Here is a 19031-nt window from a genome sequence, read left to right as displayed (position 1 = left end):
GATCAAAATTCACATATTGAAAGATATACCTTCACAAAACAAAAAATAATTTCTCTCTCAATGGTACGTATGTTTTCAATATAGATGTCTATTCTGTCATGAAGGATGTTTGGTATTTTTTTTCTTTTTTTTTAATCAAGCATTTGGCATTTATGAAGATAGTTGAATAAAGATCATAGAGGAAAGCTAACAACTGGCAAAGAAAAGCTCACAGCTGACAAGCTGTGTAAATATTCGTGAAAGTACTAATAATGCATTACACTATAAAGCTTTATCACACATACTGATGAAGCTACATAATCATGCCAGCTGCAAAATCATATTTGGAATCAACATGTGTGTTGCGGAGGGTTTATGGCATCTATGGAGGGTGACAGTACATGTACTTGTGTGGTCCAATGCCCAGTACACAACATAACAATTATCCCTCTACATCTCTCTCTGGCAACTGGACACACAACAACAAACGTACATATCCTTGTGCATCCATTAACTGCAGTTTCGTAGTGACAATGATGTATTTTAAGTCAAATAGTTCTCCTTTATGACCAACCTCATTCAAACTTGCAATGGATCTCCTTCAAAATTTTCTCAGGCACTAGGAATGTCAGGGTTGTCGGGCAGGTAGGTTAGAAAATTTAAAAAGGGAAATGGATAGGTTGAAGTTAGATATAGTGGGAATTAGTGAAGTTCGGTTGCAGGAGGAACAAGACTTTTGGTCAGGTGATTACAGGGTTATAAATACAAAATCAAATAGGGGTAATGCAGGAGTAGGTTTAATAATGAATAAAAAAATAGGAGTGTGGGTAAGCTACTACAAACAGCATAGTGAATGCATTATTGTGGCCAAGATAGACACGACACCCACGCCTACTACAGTAGTACAAGTTTATATGCCAACTAGCTCTGCAGATGATGATGAAATAGATGAAATGTATGACGAGATAAAAGAAATTATTCAGGTAGTGAAGGGAGACGAAAATTTAATAGTCATGGGTGACTGGAATTCGTCAGTAGGAAAAGGGAGAGAAGGAAACATAGTAGGTGAATATGGATTGGGGGGAAGAAATGAAAGAGGAAGCCGCCTTGTAGAATTTTGCACAGAGCATGACTTAATCATAGCTAACACTTGGTTCAAGAACCATAAAAGAAGGATGTATACATGATGAATCCTGGAGATACTAAAAGGTATCAGATAGATTACATAATGGTAAGACAGAGATTTAGGAACCAGGTTTTAAATTGTAAGACATTTCCAGGGGCAGATGTGGATCCTGACTACAATCTATTGGTTATGAACTGCAGATTGAAACTGAAGAAACTGCAAAAAGGTGGGAATTTAAGGAGATGGGACCTGGATAAACTGACTAAACCAGAGGTCGTACAGAGTTTCAGGGAGAGCATAAGGGAACAATTGACAGGAATGGGGGAAAGAAATACAGTAGAAGAAGAATGGGTAGCTCTGAGGGATGAAGTAGTGAAGGCAGCAGACGATCAAGTAGGTAAAAAGACGAGGGCTAATAGAAATCCTTGGGTAACAGAAGAAATATTGAATTTAATTGATGAAAGGAGAAAATATAAAAATGCAGTAAATGAAGCAGGCAAAAAGGAATACAAACGTCTCAAAAATGAGATCGACAGGAAGTGCAAAACGGCTAAGCAGGGATGGCTACTGGACAAATGTAAGGATGTAGAGGCTTGTCTCACTAGAGGTAAGATAGATACTGCCTACAGGAAAATTACAGAGACCTTTGGAGAGAAGAGAACCACTTGTATGAATATCAAGAACTCAGATGGCAACCCAGTTCTAAGCAAAGAAGGGAAGGCAGAAAGGTGGAAGGAGTATATAGAGGGTTTATACAAGGGCGATGTGCTTGAGGACAATATTATGGAAATGGAAGAGGATGTAGATGAAGATGAAATGCGAAATATGATACTGCGTGAAGAGTTTGACAGAGCACTGAAAGACCTGAGTCGAAACAAGGGCCCGGGAGTAGACAACATTCCATTAGAACTACTGATGGCCTTGGGAGAGCCAGTCATGACGAAACTCTACCATCTGGTGAGCAAGATGTATGAGACAGGCGAAATACCCTCAGACTTCAAGAAGAATATAATAATTCCAATCCCAAAGAAAGCAGGTGTTGACAGATGTGAAAATTACCGAACTATCAGTTTAATAAGTCACAGCTGCAAAATACTAACGCGAATTGTTTACAGACGAATGGAAAAACTGGTAGAAGCGGACCTCGGGGAAGATCAGTTTGGATTCCGTAGAAATGTTGGAACACGTGAGGCAATACTGACCTTACTGCTTATCTTAGAAGAAAGATTAAGGAAAGGCAAACCTACGTTTCTAGCATTTGTAGACTTAGAGAAAGCTTTTGACAATGTTGACTGGAATACTCTCTTTCAAATTCTAAAGGTGGCAGGGGTAAAATACAGGTAGCGAAAGGCTATTTACAATTTGTACAGAAACCAGATGGCAGTTATAAGAGTCGAGGGGCATGAAAGGGAAGCAGTGGTTGGGAAAGGAGTGAGACAGGGTTGTAGCCTCTCCCCGATGTTATTCAATCTGTATATTGAGCAAGCAGTAAAGGAAACAAAAGAAAAATTCGGAGTAGGTATTAAAATTCATGGAGAAGAAGTAAAAACTTTGAGGTTCGCCGATGACACTGTAATTCTGTCAGAGACAGCAAAGGACTTGGAAGAGCAGTTGAACGGAATGGACAGTGTCTTGAAACGAGGATATAAGATGAACATCAACAAAAGCAAAACGAGGATAATGGAATGTAGTCAAATTAAATCGGGTGATGCTGAGGGAATTAGATTAGGAAATGAGACACTTAAAGTAGTAAAGGAGTTTTGCTATTTAGGGAGTAAAATAACTGATGATGGTCAAAGTAGAGAGGATATAAAATGTAGACTGGCAATGGCAAGGAAATCGTTTCTGAAGGAGAGAAATTTGTTAACATCGAGTATAGATTTAAGTGTTAGGAAGCCGTTACTAAAAGTATTTGTATGGAGTGTAGCCATGTATGGAAGTGAAACATGGACGATAAATAGTTTAGACAAGGAGAGAATAGAAGATTTTGAAATGTGGTGCTACAGAAGAATGCTCAAGATAAGGTGGGTAGATCACGTAACTAATGAGAAGGTATTGAATAGGATTGGGGAGAAGAGAAGTTTGTGGCACAACTTGACTAGAAGAAGGGATCGGTTGGTAGGACATGTTTTGAGGCATCAAGGGATCACAAATTTAGCATTGGAGGGCAGCGTGGAGGGTAAAAATCGTAGAGGGAGACCAAGAGATGAATACACTAAGCAGATTCAGAAGGATGTAGGTTGCAGTAGGTACTGGGAGATGAAGAAGCTTGCACAGGATAGAGCAGCATGGAAAGCTGCATCAAACCAGTCTCAGGACTGAAGACCACAACAACAACAATAGGAATGTCATCAAATAAAAGTGTGATGCCTTCTCTCTGATATACAACTTCTCTTGAAGTGTTAGGATCAAAACTGACTTCTGGCACTATAGCAAAAATCTAAGAGTACTGTTGTTCCACTCTTGATGGTAATATTAATTACCACCAGTTGTCACTTGTAATATGCCATGCCCTTGATATCTACATCACTCACGTACACTTCACCAACATGAATGTTACTGAATTACATGTATATCAGATCATTCCTCGTGATAAACTAACATTCCTGTCTGCAAGCATACTTTATCATATCAGTAACAACACATTGCACAACTGTTCAACATATACTGCTTGTATTTCAACTTTTGATAAAGAAGTTTAATTTCTTGTTATTAAAATGGAACTTCACGTCTCAGCAATCAGAATCTAATGAGTAACTGAGGAGGAACTGAACACGAAACATTGCTATTAATTTATTAGTGCACTAGCAGCTATTAAAACTACATGGGTCACAATTAATTCAGAATATATTGATTACAGTTTTGCTCTCTTGATATGTACATGAGATTACTATAAAATCATTGAATTTAGATCATTTTATTCACACTAAATCCAATGCTTCCTTATGTGCTAGTGCACAGTAAGTGTGTGTGCTGTGCTGTACATATGAATAAATACTCACCATGAATCTAATACTGTTGCAATTTTCAAACACAGTGGGACGCTGGAAATGTGCATCAAGGTGCCCAACAAGCAACTTGTATGTATGTATTGCATGTGACGATGGTAGCTGATAAATTTTTATCTTCAGAATTCGGACTAAACCAGCCACCACTGTTTTCACATCAAGCATATCTGCCTCACTACATGAGCCAAGAGTTGGGTCTTGACCATGCAGTTCAAAGGGCCTGCTAAGCAACTGTAAATTAATAAGAAAAATTGCATACTTTATTCAAAATTTGTTACAGCATGACTGCCTGCGTGCAGTGCATATCCATTTGTATAACTCTAGTTTAATAGTAAAACAGGAAAAATATTAAGCAACAATTTGATATTACAGTGATTTCAGAACAAACTTACAAACCAGGAAGACTCTCATTAAAGAGATCAAATACAAAATGTCACTGCAACTGTTGTAGGACACATTACCTGTGACACAGACACCAAATTTTAACAATAACTTCATGCAAAATAGTCTGTCAAAAGTTTTTCCTCGATAATTTACTGATATAAGGCTGAAGAAATCTCTTCACAGAAAATAGTTTCCTTTCAAGCAGTATCACTGAAATCCTTGAGAGACGCTAAATGTATGACTTGTATGAAAGATCCTCAGGAGTGATAATTTCAGGCAGTGTCCTTACAACATGTCTTCTTGTGTTTTGTTAGTTGTGAACCTGACATCTTCAACATAAATTCTGATAATCATATCATTTCACTGACAACTTATTTTGATAGCCTACTGTCTTCCTTACAGGTATCCGGAAAAATTCCATATCATGGCATCAAATAATTTTGTGTAAGTCACATATAAAGCACCAATTCTACTTTAAAATTTAAAAAAATTGTGAGTCAAATAGTGCACATAAAATCATTGTGTACAGTCAATTGCAACAATCATCTGTCTTTAGGAATAACAAAATGGCAAACTGTAGCGATTTTCTTGCACAAAACGTGACTCAACAACGATGCAAAAAAATGAACAACTTGTTCACAATTTTTGCATACTGATACAAAACTATTACAAATACTAATAAACAATTCTCAAAGTTTTTGACAGATCTTATTTGATTTAAAAAACACTGCAGCATAAAATAAGTTGACTGAAGTATATTAGAACTTTCTTTTCAATATATTAGCATGACAATTATAGCCATGAGTAAAATGTGCCTGAATCAAGGGTCCAATAATGAAACAAAAGTGCTTAAAACTGTAACTCAGATGAATGTAGCAAAAGTGCGTACGTGCGCACCTACCCACACACACACACACACACACACACACACACACACTCTCAGCAGTGTGTACAACGTCTATGCCCTGACAATTTAAGGAGAAGTCCTGCCATTGCACAAAGTTTTAACAATCCCATTACACTCACACTATAACACTGACTAAAATAGTAACCATGTCCTTGTAGAGATGTCCTTGGCAGTAAATATAAGTTTACCCTAGGGTCACAGCCCAAAAGCATGGATCTGAATTGTCAAGCACACATGTCTAATGAGAATTTACCAATTATCACTTGTTAGGCTTTTAACATTATATGAAAATAAACTAAATGGGAATGTGAGTCATGGACAACAACTCTAAACACGAAACTAATATTAAAAATAGTTTACAAGTTATATTCAGTAATTGATAACATTTTCATTTTGGGGTAATTGCAGCCCAAGGAATGTCACATAAAAACTGAAAATATAACTATGTTTAGTCTTAAAAAACTGTCAATAGTAAACTTCAGTAAAGTAATCAAACTGAAAGTATATACAATTCACTAAAATCTGTTCCAGTAAATACTGCATAAGAGGTGGGTACTTACTTTCCCCAGCAAATCAAGCAGTTCCAAACATCTTTTGTTCTCGCATTCAACACAAAGTTGTATGAGAAGCTCTGCAGCTGACTTGCGGACTTGGATATCATTGTCATTGTCAATATGTTGCAAGTACGGCACAACCACTTTCTCTATTAACTCATCCTCATAAAGGCATCTGTAGAAGCAACCATACACTATCAATGATGATTTACTGAAGTATTTTTTAAATTACAGTTACAATAACACAGAATGTTTATTTTCCTTCATGCTTGTTTTTATCATTCATTCAAGGTTTACCACTACAATGTTGTACATGATCCAGTCACATTAATGTTGCCAGCACCTATGTTCGACATCAACGTGCAATAACCACTCACAGATGGCAGGTGGCAGCACTAGTAGTGAAAGGTATATAAAATTTCAGGGGGATATGAAAAACAGTGCAGTCATTGTCTTATTGCAGAGAGTGGGAGATTTGCCTGGCTTCCAAATGGGGCATGATCATTGGATTCTGGGCCAAGGGTGAAAGCATTTGTAAATTATTTGAGTGCCAAAGCATAGTATGCATTGCAAAAATGGCAATATGCAAATCCAGTGCCAAGACAACTGTGGTGCACCATGGGCCATAGATGACAGAGGTGAACAATGGTTGCGAAATTGTGTACTGGTAAATAGACCACCCAGATGAAACGTGCCTACAAACTGTGTCTTGTCAGTGATTGTTCAGTGAACATTACTGTTATGGGCCTCCACAGCACGCACCTGATTCATGTACCCATACTGACTGCTGTTATCGGCAATGAAGGCTGGAATTTGCACACCAATACCACAACCAAATGGTCACCGAATGTCCTTTTCAGATGAATCATGTTTTATGCTCCATTGAACAAACGGCTGTTGGCATGTACGGCCCTGCAACAGACATGTGAATGTTACATGCCAGAGGAGGAGGTGTTATGGTTTAGGAAACGTTTCTGTGGAGTTCCCTGGATGATCTCATCATTCTGAAGGGCACAATTAATCAATACAAGTATGCATCTATCCTTAGGGACCATGTCCACCTCTACATGCACTCTGTTTCTTGCCTCAGCACAATGGCATCTGCCGAGCAGGACAGTGCAATGTATCATACAATTTGCAGTATGCATGCACGGTTTGGAGAGCACCAAGATGAGTTCACTGTATTCCCTGACCATCAAACGCCACAGATTTAAATCCAACTGAGAATATGTGGGACCACTTCGATCGGGTTGACTGGACCATGGATACTCAACCAAGAAACCTAGTGTAGGTGGCCACGGTACTGCTGTTGGCATGGCTCCACTTTGCTATCCTTACCTTCCAGAATCTCACTGCCTCTTCTTGCACGCCCATGCTGTAGAAGTGGTTATTCAGGTTTTTGACAGGTGGTCAAAATAATGTGACTGGATCGTGTGTTTCACTTAGTAACTTAACTATGCTGGAATACTGATGGAACTAGCAGCATACCCTATCTTCGCAAAGGTACCACTATGTTTCTACGGCTGGATGACTCGCCTGGCATAGTGGTAATAAATTACACACACTTCCTTGTGGATCAGTCTACGTTTTAGTAGTAAAAGCTGTATCAAGATCCCTACAGTAGTTCTTGGGGGTAGCCTTCATGTACAGAAAGAAAAAAATTGGGGGAGGGGACTTTTAATTTATAATATGTAGTGATACAGAGAAGCCCTACACATTTTTCTCCTGAATTGCTTTTAAAATATCTCACCAACATTTTTGAGCCTGCACGCACAACATATAAAACATTTCACACTATACTACTGTCACATATGATTAACTTCATCAGTGACATGGATGTTTTTGTACAAGTGATGAGTTCTTCCAAAACACTGTCAGGGCACATGAATGAATTAAAAAACTGAGTGCTTAAGCCACAAATTCGAAGATATTCTTATTGCAAGTTTCTCTGCAAATAAATTGCAAACAATCCTGAATCAAGTATTTTCAGATTTCGTTTCAACTCAATCACTTAACTGAATTTTCTCATGGTGAGAAATTAGAAGAAGTGATCTGTTTTACTTGGTAAAAAACTTTCAATAACCAAAATCACACAAATTCATCTATTTTTGACAACAGGTTTCCACAGATACAACTGTCACCCTGTGGTCTTCAAAAAATTTTGGTCACAAAATGTGTTCATCGTGAGTTAGAATCTCATGTTATATTGTCATAGTGTCAGTGTGGTGGATAAAATATAACACAGTTTACCAAGGTTTGTCAGGAATAAACCTATACAGGGTGTTACAAAAAGGTACGCCCAAACTTTCAGGAAACATTCCTCACACACAAAGAAAGAAAATATGTTATGTGGACATGTGTCCGGAAACGCTTACTTTTCATGTTAGAGCTCATTTTATTACTTCTCTTCAAATCACATTAATCATGGAATGGAAACACACAGCAACAGAATGTACCAGCGTGACTTCAAACACTTTGTTACAGGAAATGTTCAAAACGTCCTCCGTTAGCGAGGATACATGCATCCACCCTCTGTCGCATGGAATCCCTGATGCTCTGATGCAGCCCTGGAGAATGGCGTATTGTATCACAGCCGTCCACAATACGAGCACGAAGAGTCTCTACATTTGGTACCGGGGTTGCGTAGACAAGAGCTTTCAAATGCCCCCATAAATGAAAATCAAGAGGGTTGAGGTCAGGAGAGCGTGGAGGCCATGGAATTGGTCCGCCTCTACCAATCCATCGGTCAGCGAATCTGTTGTTGAGAAGCGTACGAACACTTCGACTGAACTGTGCAGGAGCTCCATCGTGCATGAACCACATGTTGTGTCGTACTTGTAAAGGTACATGTTCTAGCAGCACAGGTAGAGTATCCTGTTTGAAATCGTGATAACGTGCTCCATTGAGCGTAGGTGGACGAAACTAAAATGAACTCTAACATGGAAATTAAGTGTTTCCGGACACATGTCCACATAACATCTTTTCTTTATTTGTGCATGAGGAATGTTTCCTGAAAGTTTGGCCGTACCTTTTTGTAACACCCTGTATAGTTAAAAAGCACCTTGTACACATGGCCATCTCCATTGGACCACACATTTCACCTGTGGTGGATTCTCTATGTACGGGACATGTCACATAAATGTAAATATATGTGTGTAAGTGTATATTTTACTGTATATTGTGATTTTTAGGAATTAATATTTATCTGTGAGTGCTACGTATATGAACATGACCATGTGCACAAGGTGCTTTTTAACTGTAAATGTTTTATTTCTGACAAACCTTCGTATAATGTGCTATATTTTATCCACAAGAACATGGCAAGATGTTCTAACTCACAGTGAACAAATTTTGCAACAAACATTTGTTGAGCACCACAACTGTCAAAACTGAATGTCAAAAATAAAGATGAATTTATGTTATCTTGGAAACTGAAAGTTTCTTATCAGTTCCTTAAATTTCAAAGCATGTTACATGCATCGATAATTTCTTCTTATGTATTACATTTAACAATGAAGTACTTGAAACTTTCTGGCAGATTAAAAGTGTGTGTCATACCAAGACTCGAACCTGGGACTTTTACCTTTTGTAGGGAAGTGCTCTTCTGACTGAGCTACCTACACACAACTCATAGCCCATCCTCACAGCTTTACTTCTGCCAGTAAAGCACTTACCAGCAAAAGGCAAAGATCCTGCTTTACAGTCTCGGTCTGGCACACAGTTTTAATCTCTCAGGAAGCTTCATCTCAGTGCAGTCTCTGGTGTAAAGTGAAAATTTCATTCTGGAAACCCCCCTCATCCCCAGCCTGTGGCTAAGTCATGGCAATATCCTTTCTTCCAGAGGTGCTAGTCTTGCAAGGTTCACAGGAGAACTTCTGTGAAGTTGGTAAGGTAGGAGACAAGGTACCGGTGGAAGTAAAGCTGTGAGGCGCGCTCAAGCAGCTCACTTGGTAGAGTGACACTCTGTCTAGCAAACAATTTTAATCTGCCAGGAAGTTTCACATCAGCACACTTTCTGCTGCAGAGTGAAAATTTCTTTCTGGAATAATGGACAAACACTTCTCATTGAATACTCACTCCTCTGTTGAGTTACCTTTATATGAATTGCTAACAATACTCATCTTGTGACAAAAGAAACTACTTTTGGCTCTTGTTTTATACAACATGGGAAATAAATCACGTATTGCAGGAATGCCAAAGGGTAATGACTGCCTCAGTGAAATTCCATTTGTAATTTACTCAGTGAAAGGTGAAGTACTTACTTCAAATTGTTTAGAATATGACCCATACATTTTTCTTTAAATAAGAAGTACAACAATCATCTCTCATAAAAATTATAGTAATTCCCAGGGGTTATTTATTAAACTGTAGCATGCCCAATGAAGTATGAATGGACTAGTATGTGAATCCAATCCATGACAATTATTAAAAATCAGTATTTGCTGCGATTATCACTATGGCACAGTAAATCATAAAAATCAGAAACACTGGGGTCCCCACAAGAAGTATGCAAACACACAGGACCAATCCATTTTGCACAACATTAACAGGAAGCTTCATGAGAACCAAGCCATAATTGTGCAGGCAGACAAAGGCCACACATCAATAGTCCTATACGAGGCCGACTACGCACGAAAAGCACAGGACTTTCTCTCCAGCCCTGTGTTCCAAACATACTCATTTAACCCCGCAGCTAAGTTCATCACAGAAATTAAGAAGGCACTTAAAGAAACAGATATGTTATTCACTCCTTCATTAAACAAACTTTAATACCAATGAATCTGAGAACACCCACTTTCAGGGGCGCCGTGAAACTTCATTAGCCACAGGCTCCTGTAAGGTCAATCCTTAACGCTATTAATGCCCCAGATGACTTATTGGCTAATGAATTGCAAAGTTTCCACAGCAAGCATTATTTTTTCTATGATGTTCATGCCATCAAGAACAGAGAGGAGTTAATTACACACCTCAAACACGTAACTGTAACCAGTGATACGAATCTAGCAAGTCTCGACATCGTAAGCACGTACACAAATATTCCCATTAAAGAGGTGATTCCTATTATTGAGTCCAACTTACAGACATTATCTTGTCTAGATTCACAAAAATTTAACGAATTCCTTGATTTGCTCAGAATTGTTCTGGACCATAATTACTTTGTCTTCAAAGACACCATATATGGACAAACTGATGGGATAGCCACAGGATCCCCCATTGCCAGTATAGTAGCTAATATTTACATCTATCACACTGAACATCAGTTTTTTTTTTTCAACTCACCCACATCATCTTCAAAGAGTAGTATGGTACAAAAGATACCTCGATGACATCATGCTTTTATATAATGGGACCGACGACCAGCTGCAACTTTTTCGACATGACTTTAACCAAATGCACACCAAGATTCAGTGTACCATAGAATACCAATCTGACTTTACACTCTCCTTTTTGGATCTGGAAATTTTGTTACAGAATAGTAATGTTCACTTCAACATATTTAGAAAACCAACTATGACTAGTTGTATTATTCATTGCTCTTCAGTTCACCCAAAGCAGCAAAAAATGGCAGCTCTTCATTCTATGCTTTACTGCATGGCCAGACACCCTCTCTCAAAAGAAAATTAGCAGCACACGTTGGCTACCATTAAATTCATAGCACATGGTAATGGCTACCAGCCAAATGTTGTTGATCAGCAAATGCAATCGAAAGGCGCTTCCAACGATCTATACGGGATTACCCTATCATCTACTAATAATGATAATACTAAAATATTTTTTTTTGCAGGATCCCATATGTAGGCATTATATCTGACAGGATTGGCAAATGGCTTAGGAAAGAGGGGATTATACCTACCTTCTACACCCCACATAAGGTCGCGCATCTATTGGAGCACCACGAAACCAGAGGGACAATCGCTACGCACAATTTGCCGTTTATTGCATCCAGCATAGTGAGTGCCCAACTGCATACATAGGCCAAACTGGCCGTTCCTTTAACATACGGTTCAGATAGCATCAGGATCTTAGCAATTCCAAATCCGCTCTCACTTACCACCTGAAGGATAATACCCATTCCATTTCAAATATAAATACAAATTGCAGGATTCTACATATTCAACATAAGGGCTCAGTTTTAAACATTTTAGAAGAAATAGAAATCATCTGCAACGTTGGCCATGATTCGTCTGGCATTTTGAACTTAAGCACGCAGTCCTGCTAAATAACTTTTCTTTCCTGAAGCAGCGTCCAGCCTCATTTCCTTCTCTTTCTGGTCCCTGATTACTGTACGCCACACATGTATACTATTTTTTATCTGGTCAGTGTTTTTTGTAGCCTCCAATAGGCTTAACGAATGTATGGCATATGCCTATTTCGTATAGTGAGGTCCGCAAGGTTCACCCAGTTCATTTAACATAGCTGTAAAATTGCCCTCTCTTAATAAAAGTTGCATGTTTTCATTTTATCCTATGACTATGGTGCATTATAGTACTGTGGCATTATCTGCGCCCTCACTAATAAAAAATTTACCTGCCTTTCATCTTGTAAAGTACATCTCAGGTCTTATCTAACGTAAGCCTCGATTAGTTGTCGACTATTGGTTAGCAGTTTTAAACTGACCCCACTTTTAATGTGTCCTTTTAATGCTATTGTTGCTAGCTATTTATTGGCATATTACTTTCTGACAGTATAGGCTGTAAGGTTTCGCTACTTTCCTTGTTGATCAGCAAAAAGAGCTTGTAAATAGGAGTGGCACATGTGCATGTTCTTTTAACTGATGACTGTGGCGAGTTGTTCCCCACTTCCATTTATATATCCCCACTAAATTTACAACTTGTTTGCCACTCATGTGAAGGAAAAGTTTCATTGTGCTTTACAGTTTATATAATAATTTTATATTGCACTTTCTACTCAGCTTTACCACAGTTCTGTACCAAACTGTTCAATACGCTCCTTTACTACACATAATGCACTTTTAACTTATATCATGCATTTATTATGTAATTTTTTTGTTTTTTCTTCATTTTAAATGTAAACCACTAAATTCAAATTGTGAATGGCCAAGCTAGTGGCTCCACATTCTTCTCTCTGTCAATATATGGCAGCACTTTTGCCACTCTGGTTTACCAATTTGCCTCCTCGTTCACATCCGCTACTCCCTGCTCTGCGCTCATAGGCAGCACACCGTGCCTGGTACACGCGGTGCTCGGGGTCCACAGCACAGTGTAAGTGTCATGATATCATTTGTATATTTCCCTACTCAGGCGGTCATCTGTAGTGCTGTCTAGTGCCATTTGCGCATTGACATAGGTTTCACAGCACCTAGCCTAACCTGTGGTTTCAAAATGTTTTTTAAAAGTTTTTAAAACTTTTTAGGGAAATTTTTGTTTTTTATTTTTGTGTGTTGTGGCATGTGAAAATTGTCTCCCGTCTTTTGCTATTTCCAGTACAACACCTGAGGATAGGCTTATAACAGTCCGTAACTGGTGTGTGAAAATAAAGAAATTTACAAGTGAAGCGGTATTTTCCACCTCTGGTATCTCTATATTGATTACTTAATATTAAAATAATTCAAGATACTGCTGAAACATTCTGAGCATGTCCGACATACACATAGATTCAGCATGTCCGACATACACATAGATTCTAAAACAGACATTACTGTTCAAGGTTCCAAAAATTATAAGGGAGGACAATTAAAAACTTCACAGATAGGAAAAAGACAGGATATGATTTACAGCAGATAGAAGAAAAATCAGTATGATACACTGAATTTGGAGCAAATATTTCAATGGACTAACAGCCAAGATATTCAAATTTCAGAATATAAATAATGATCTTTCACAAAGTCAGTTAAAAATTACACGTTACAAACAGGGACGTAAAAAGAAACATGATAAAATGAGTAAGGAACTGATAAATCAACAAAAGATAAAACATGAGAACATTCACACATACAGCTGACACAAAAAACACACAATAAAGTTATTGGAAATGGGAAAGTCTGAAAGCTAAAGAAAAGAATGAAGAAGAAATTAACAAATTTGTAAGGCAGATGGTTGCAATGCCATGTTTGAGAAGAGATACAAATAGCCTGTGGCAAAACGTACTCAAGTTGTTATTCCATAGTATTCTCAACAAGAAGATACACAGTGTTACTTGAGTGACAGAATGTGGTAGTAGTCGCACAAATATAAAATGCTGGACAAATCTTGTAGGATAGTTGATAGAGGTCTACATCTACATACCCTGCAAGCCACCATATCATATGGGGATGAGGGTATCCAGTACAATTACTAGGCATTTCCTTTTCTGCTCCACTTACAAACAGAGCAAGGGTAAAACGACTGTCTATATATCTCCATATGAGCCCTAATTTCTTGTATCTTATCTTCATGGTCCCTTCATGAAATGTAGGTTAGCAGCAGAGAATTGTTCTGCACTCAGTTGCAAATGCTGGTTCTCTAAATGTTCTCGTTAGTGTTCCACGGAAAGAACATTCCCTCCCTCCAGGGATTCCCATTTCAGTTCCCAAAGCATCTCTGTAACACTTACAAGTTGTTCAAATGAACCAATAATAAATCTAACAGCCCATCCATGACTTGCTTGAATGTCTTGCATGCTGTTTGAACCTACTGGTAACAAAAGCCACACTTCACAATGTTATTAACATAGCCCATTATAGAACTGAGCTGCTAACTGAAAACTTTTTGAAAACACTACCTTACTCAACCACCCAATGCTGCCATCCAACACCTTACTGCAAACACCCCAAACACCCCCCCCCCCCCCCAAAAAAAAAGGTAAAAAAGTGAACCCACAAATTAAAATTTTTTCTCAAGTAATGCATCACTGTACTTTCAAGGGCTTACCTTCAGCTTTACTTCTAAGTTTAATTAGATTGTTCTAGCATCACACTTCATATCCTTCTCATGAAAATATTTTATTCAGATAACAGAAGTAGCACAATTCGCCAACAACCATCCTAGACTTTCAATTGTTTGGCAATCCCCCAACATTTTTTCAGAGTTCCTTCCACACACTGTTTCTCCATCCTTTTCCTGACCTGTGCAAAACAATGTACTATTCAGTTGCTAATATGCAATCACTTAGTGAAGACTTTAAATCAGTACCTGTCTTGCACCAAATCAACATTTTCAGGCAGTACTGATACCACATTGCTCATCATTGGAACTTGCTTATTTATATGGCATCCCTGCTGTTGAGCACTTTGTTTTACATGTCCCTGTAATCATAGTCCCAAAACATGATCCTTTGTTAGTCTTTCAGCTGATAATGATTTCATCTTCAGTGGACATAACTAAGTGAGGCTTACTGACAGGGAAGGCAGACTACTGCCGCCCCCCCCCCCCCCCCCATGCAACTCTCTTTCTGGGTCAATGGCAATGGGCCTTGGCAGACAACTGCCAACCAACCCCCCCCCCCCCCCCAACCCAACATGCAAATCTCTTTCTGGGTCAATGACAACGGGCCTTCTTAAAGTCCCTGATCTGATTCAATTCCACAGAAAACATCTATGAAATCTGTAGCCTTGGTGAGTCTGTAGGTCTTAATTCTCAAGAGCAACTCAGTTCCTTCCATTGTGAAGTTATTATGATCTTCAGCTAAATACCATGCAACTGTTATGTTTGAATAATTACTCTCTGCTTACTAAATCCTTCCCAAATACTGTCTTTGTGCCGTGTTACACTTAGCCACGACAGAAGTATTACATAAAAATTTTCGTTCTTTTTTAGTTTTATCTGGGAAGGGGTTCAAAAAAATATACAAGGAGACAAAACTGGATTCTAAAGTTTGTTTTCTGTGTTAATAATATGTCACAGAGTCTGGTCTGTGAAATACTACTGTTGGAAGAAAGGGTATTTTTTGCTCAGAAATGGGCACTTTGAGCAATATGTGGTGTAAGCTCATGAACCTCCTGTCAGCCACCATTCACAAGTCTGGGACTTCTGATGATGTTTTTTGTTAAGAATATGAGCTTATCCCCAAGAATTAACAGTTTTCCATCTGGTAATACTAGGCAGATATCGAATCTGAATTTGGATCACCTTCTTGACTCTTGTGCAGAAAGATGTGCAGCATTACTCTGCATCCATTTTCAAAAAGTTACCACACGAATTGTGAAAGTTTAGCCATAATCCTTAACACATCCAAGTCTAAACTGAAGAACTTCCTCATGGATCATTACTCCTATTTTGTCGGGGAGTTCCTGGAAAAAATTAAGCTAATTCCTGTGTCACATTGTTTATCGTGATAATATATATTCACAGCTTGTCCTCTGCATCTGCAGATTCATCTATGAGGACTGTTAAAAAAGTTCTGGAACTTTGTCCAAAAAATTTTTCAGTGCTAACCTTTTACATATTGTGCATGAGCTCCATTGAAATACTCTCCTCCACAATTGATACGCCGCTCCCAGCGCTGTTTCCATTTCTGGAAGCAATCTTGGTATGCCTCTAGCTGGATCACACGAAGATTTTCTTTTATCTCATCTACACTATGTGATCAAAGGCATCCGGACACCTGGCTGAAAATAACTTACAAGTTCATGGTGCCCTCCATCAGTAATGCTAGAATTCAATATGGTGTTGACCCACCCTTAGCCTTGATGACAGCTTCCAGTCTTGCAGGCATATGCTCAATCAGGTGCTGGAAGATTTTTTGGGGAATGGCAGCCCATTCTTCACAGAGTACTGCATTGAGGAGAGGTATTGATGTCGGTTGGTGAGGCCTGGCACGAAGTTGGCGTTCCAAAACATCCCGAAGGTTTTCTATAGAATTCAGGTTAAGACTCTGTGCAGTCCAGTCCATTACAGGGGTGTTATTGTCATGTAGCCACTCCGCCACAGGTCATGCATTATGAACAGGTGCTCGATTGTGTTGAAAGATGCAATCGCCATCCCCAAATTGCTCTTCAACAGTGGGAAGCAAGAAGGTGCTTAAAACATCAATGTAGGCCTGTACTGTGATAGTGCCATGCAAAACAACAAGGGGTCAAGCCCCTCCTTGAAAAACATGACCACATCATAACACCAACGTCTTGGAATTTTACTATTGGCACTACACATGGTGGCAGATGACGTTCACAGGGCATTCGCCATACCCACACCCTGCCATCGGATCGCCACATTGTGTACCTTGATTGGTCACTCCATACAACATTTTTCCACTTTTAAATTGTCCAATTTGTACAATCCTTACAACAAGTGAAGCATCATTTGGCATTTAGACGTGTGATGTGTGGCTACTGAGCAGCCGCTCAACCATGAAATCCAAGTTTTCTCACCTCCCGCCAAACTGTCATAGTACTTGCTGTGGATTCTGATGCAGTTTGGAATTCCCGTGTGATGGTATGAACAGATGTCAGCCTATTACACATTATGAGCATTTTCAACTGTCAGTGGTCTCTGTCAGTCAACAGACGAGGTTGGCCTGTACGTGTGTTTAATTTTCAGTTGAACTGCAGTCTTAAGCAAACTGAAATTTCCTCATTTAGTTTCATCAACAACATTTTATGCAAAAGGCCCCAAGTCTGAAAATGTAGACTTATCTGCAGCCTTGTATGATATGCACAGGTGAGCTATGGATGAAGCTTGTCATACACACCAATATATGTCACCACAGATGACACAACAGAGAAGTTGGTTACAAAAATACACACCTACTCTTATATAAATGTTCTGCAAAATCAATCCACAATATCTGCCTCCATGGCAGAGGCTGCTAATGCACACTTGCACAGTGGCTCTCAACTCCAGGATAAACTGGTTTGAATTCTGGTGATGGAAAAAAAAATTCAATGCCAGTATTTGGCTGGCAAGGGGAGGAGAGGTGGTGGCGTAAAGTTCCTGATCATCAGACTTTGTGCCAATGTCCTGGTCTAAATACCAGACCTCTCTGCAGTGTCTCATGTGATACTGTTAATTGTGATGCATATATTGGATGGGACATAAAGCTTGGCAGCCCTCCTGGTGCTATTCCTGAGGAGTAGGCTATATGCTGTCCCCGGGCTTCACCTCTTCCTTCCATCATCATCATCATCATCATCATCATCATCATCATCATCAAACAACACAAACATTACACTACATGCATGCATGCATGCACATGAAATATATACATGTAGTATTACAAATAGCGTGCAATGGAGCATGTTGTAAATAAATAAATAAATAAACAAACAAAATCCACAATGTATGGAGTAGGGTACATTCTACCATTATTTATCAGCCCCTTATATGCTACAGCTGCAAATAACGCACTGTAGAAAGAACTTACCTGTTCACTTTCAGTAAGATAAATAACAGAACTAGCAATATTGTTGTAAATTCACCCAATATCATTTTAAGAAAACAATGTTAACTTCATTCTAAAAATTTCCATGTAAAGTCCTGGACTATAAATCTTGTACAGTCAAGTGGGTAATTAAAGTCAAGCAGTACACTTCCACATTCTTTCAATTACATCTCGCCATGCAATGTGGTCAGTATCTCAAACACTCCAACAGTACTCTTGAATAAGTCGCAAAAGTGCCTTGTACCTAAATACACTTGCAGCAGTGCTACATATTCGCAGAACTGTTCTACTTAATCTAAGTTGTCAATTTACTTTTCCTAAGACTGTCTGTGAGGGTGTGTCCTGCTTTATATTGCTAAGTAAAGTTATGACCTCACATTTCATCACTGTTACTTAGACTGAGTTGAGGTTTGCTGATGACATGGTCCTTCTAGCCAGAGGGGAAAAAGAATTACAGAATTTGATGGACACCATTGAAACTAACGGAAAAAAACATGGAATGAAAATTAACACAAATAAAACAAAAGTATTGGCACTAGAAGGAAATACAGAAATAAAAATTATGCTACATGGAGAAATACTAGAACAGGTGCAAAATTTTAAGTGTCTTGGAAGCAGAATAGACACCGACTGGATGTGCGCCACAAAAATTAAAACAAGAATAGCAATGGCAAAAAGAGGTGTTTTATAAGAAAAGGAGAATTTTCTGCAGCGGTCTGGACAGAGAACTCAGGATGAGAATCATAAAATGTCTTGTT

At 38.7% G+C, this 19031-nt stretch overlaps 1 protein-coding gene across 2 annotated transcripts in view; it reads right to left on the bottom strand.

The window, feature by feature from the left end:
* Nucleotides 1-19031, bottom strand: part of LOC124592129 (tuberin) — a 303826-nt gene that overhangs the window by 185255 nt on the left and 99540 nt on the right. For both annotated transcript variants that reach the window (XM_047131806.1, XM_047131807.1), the window contains exons 10-11: nt 5965-6133; nt 4108-4344 (exon numbers count right to left, since the gene is read on the bottom strand). In XM_047131806.1, coding sequence (XP_046987762.1) covers nt 4108-4344; nt 5965-6133 — 406 coding nt within the window. The remainder of the gene's footprint in view (nt 1-4107; nt 4345-5964; nt 6134-19031) is intronic.

This window comes from Schistocerca americana, chromosome 2 (genome assembly GCF_021461395.2).
Source record: "Schistocerca americana isolate TAMUIC-IGC-003095 chromosome 2, iqSchAmer2.1, whole genome shotgun sequence".
Classification (NCBI taxonomy): Eukaryota; Metazoa; Arthropoda; class Insecta; order Orthoptera; family Acrididae; genus Schistocerca; species Schistocerca americana.
This window is presented reverse-complemented; position numbering and strand designations above follow the sequence as displayed.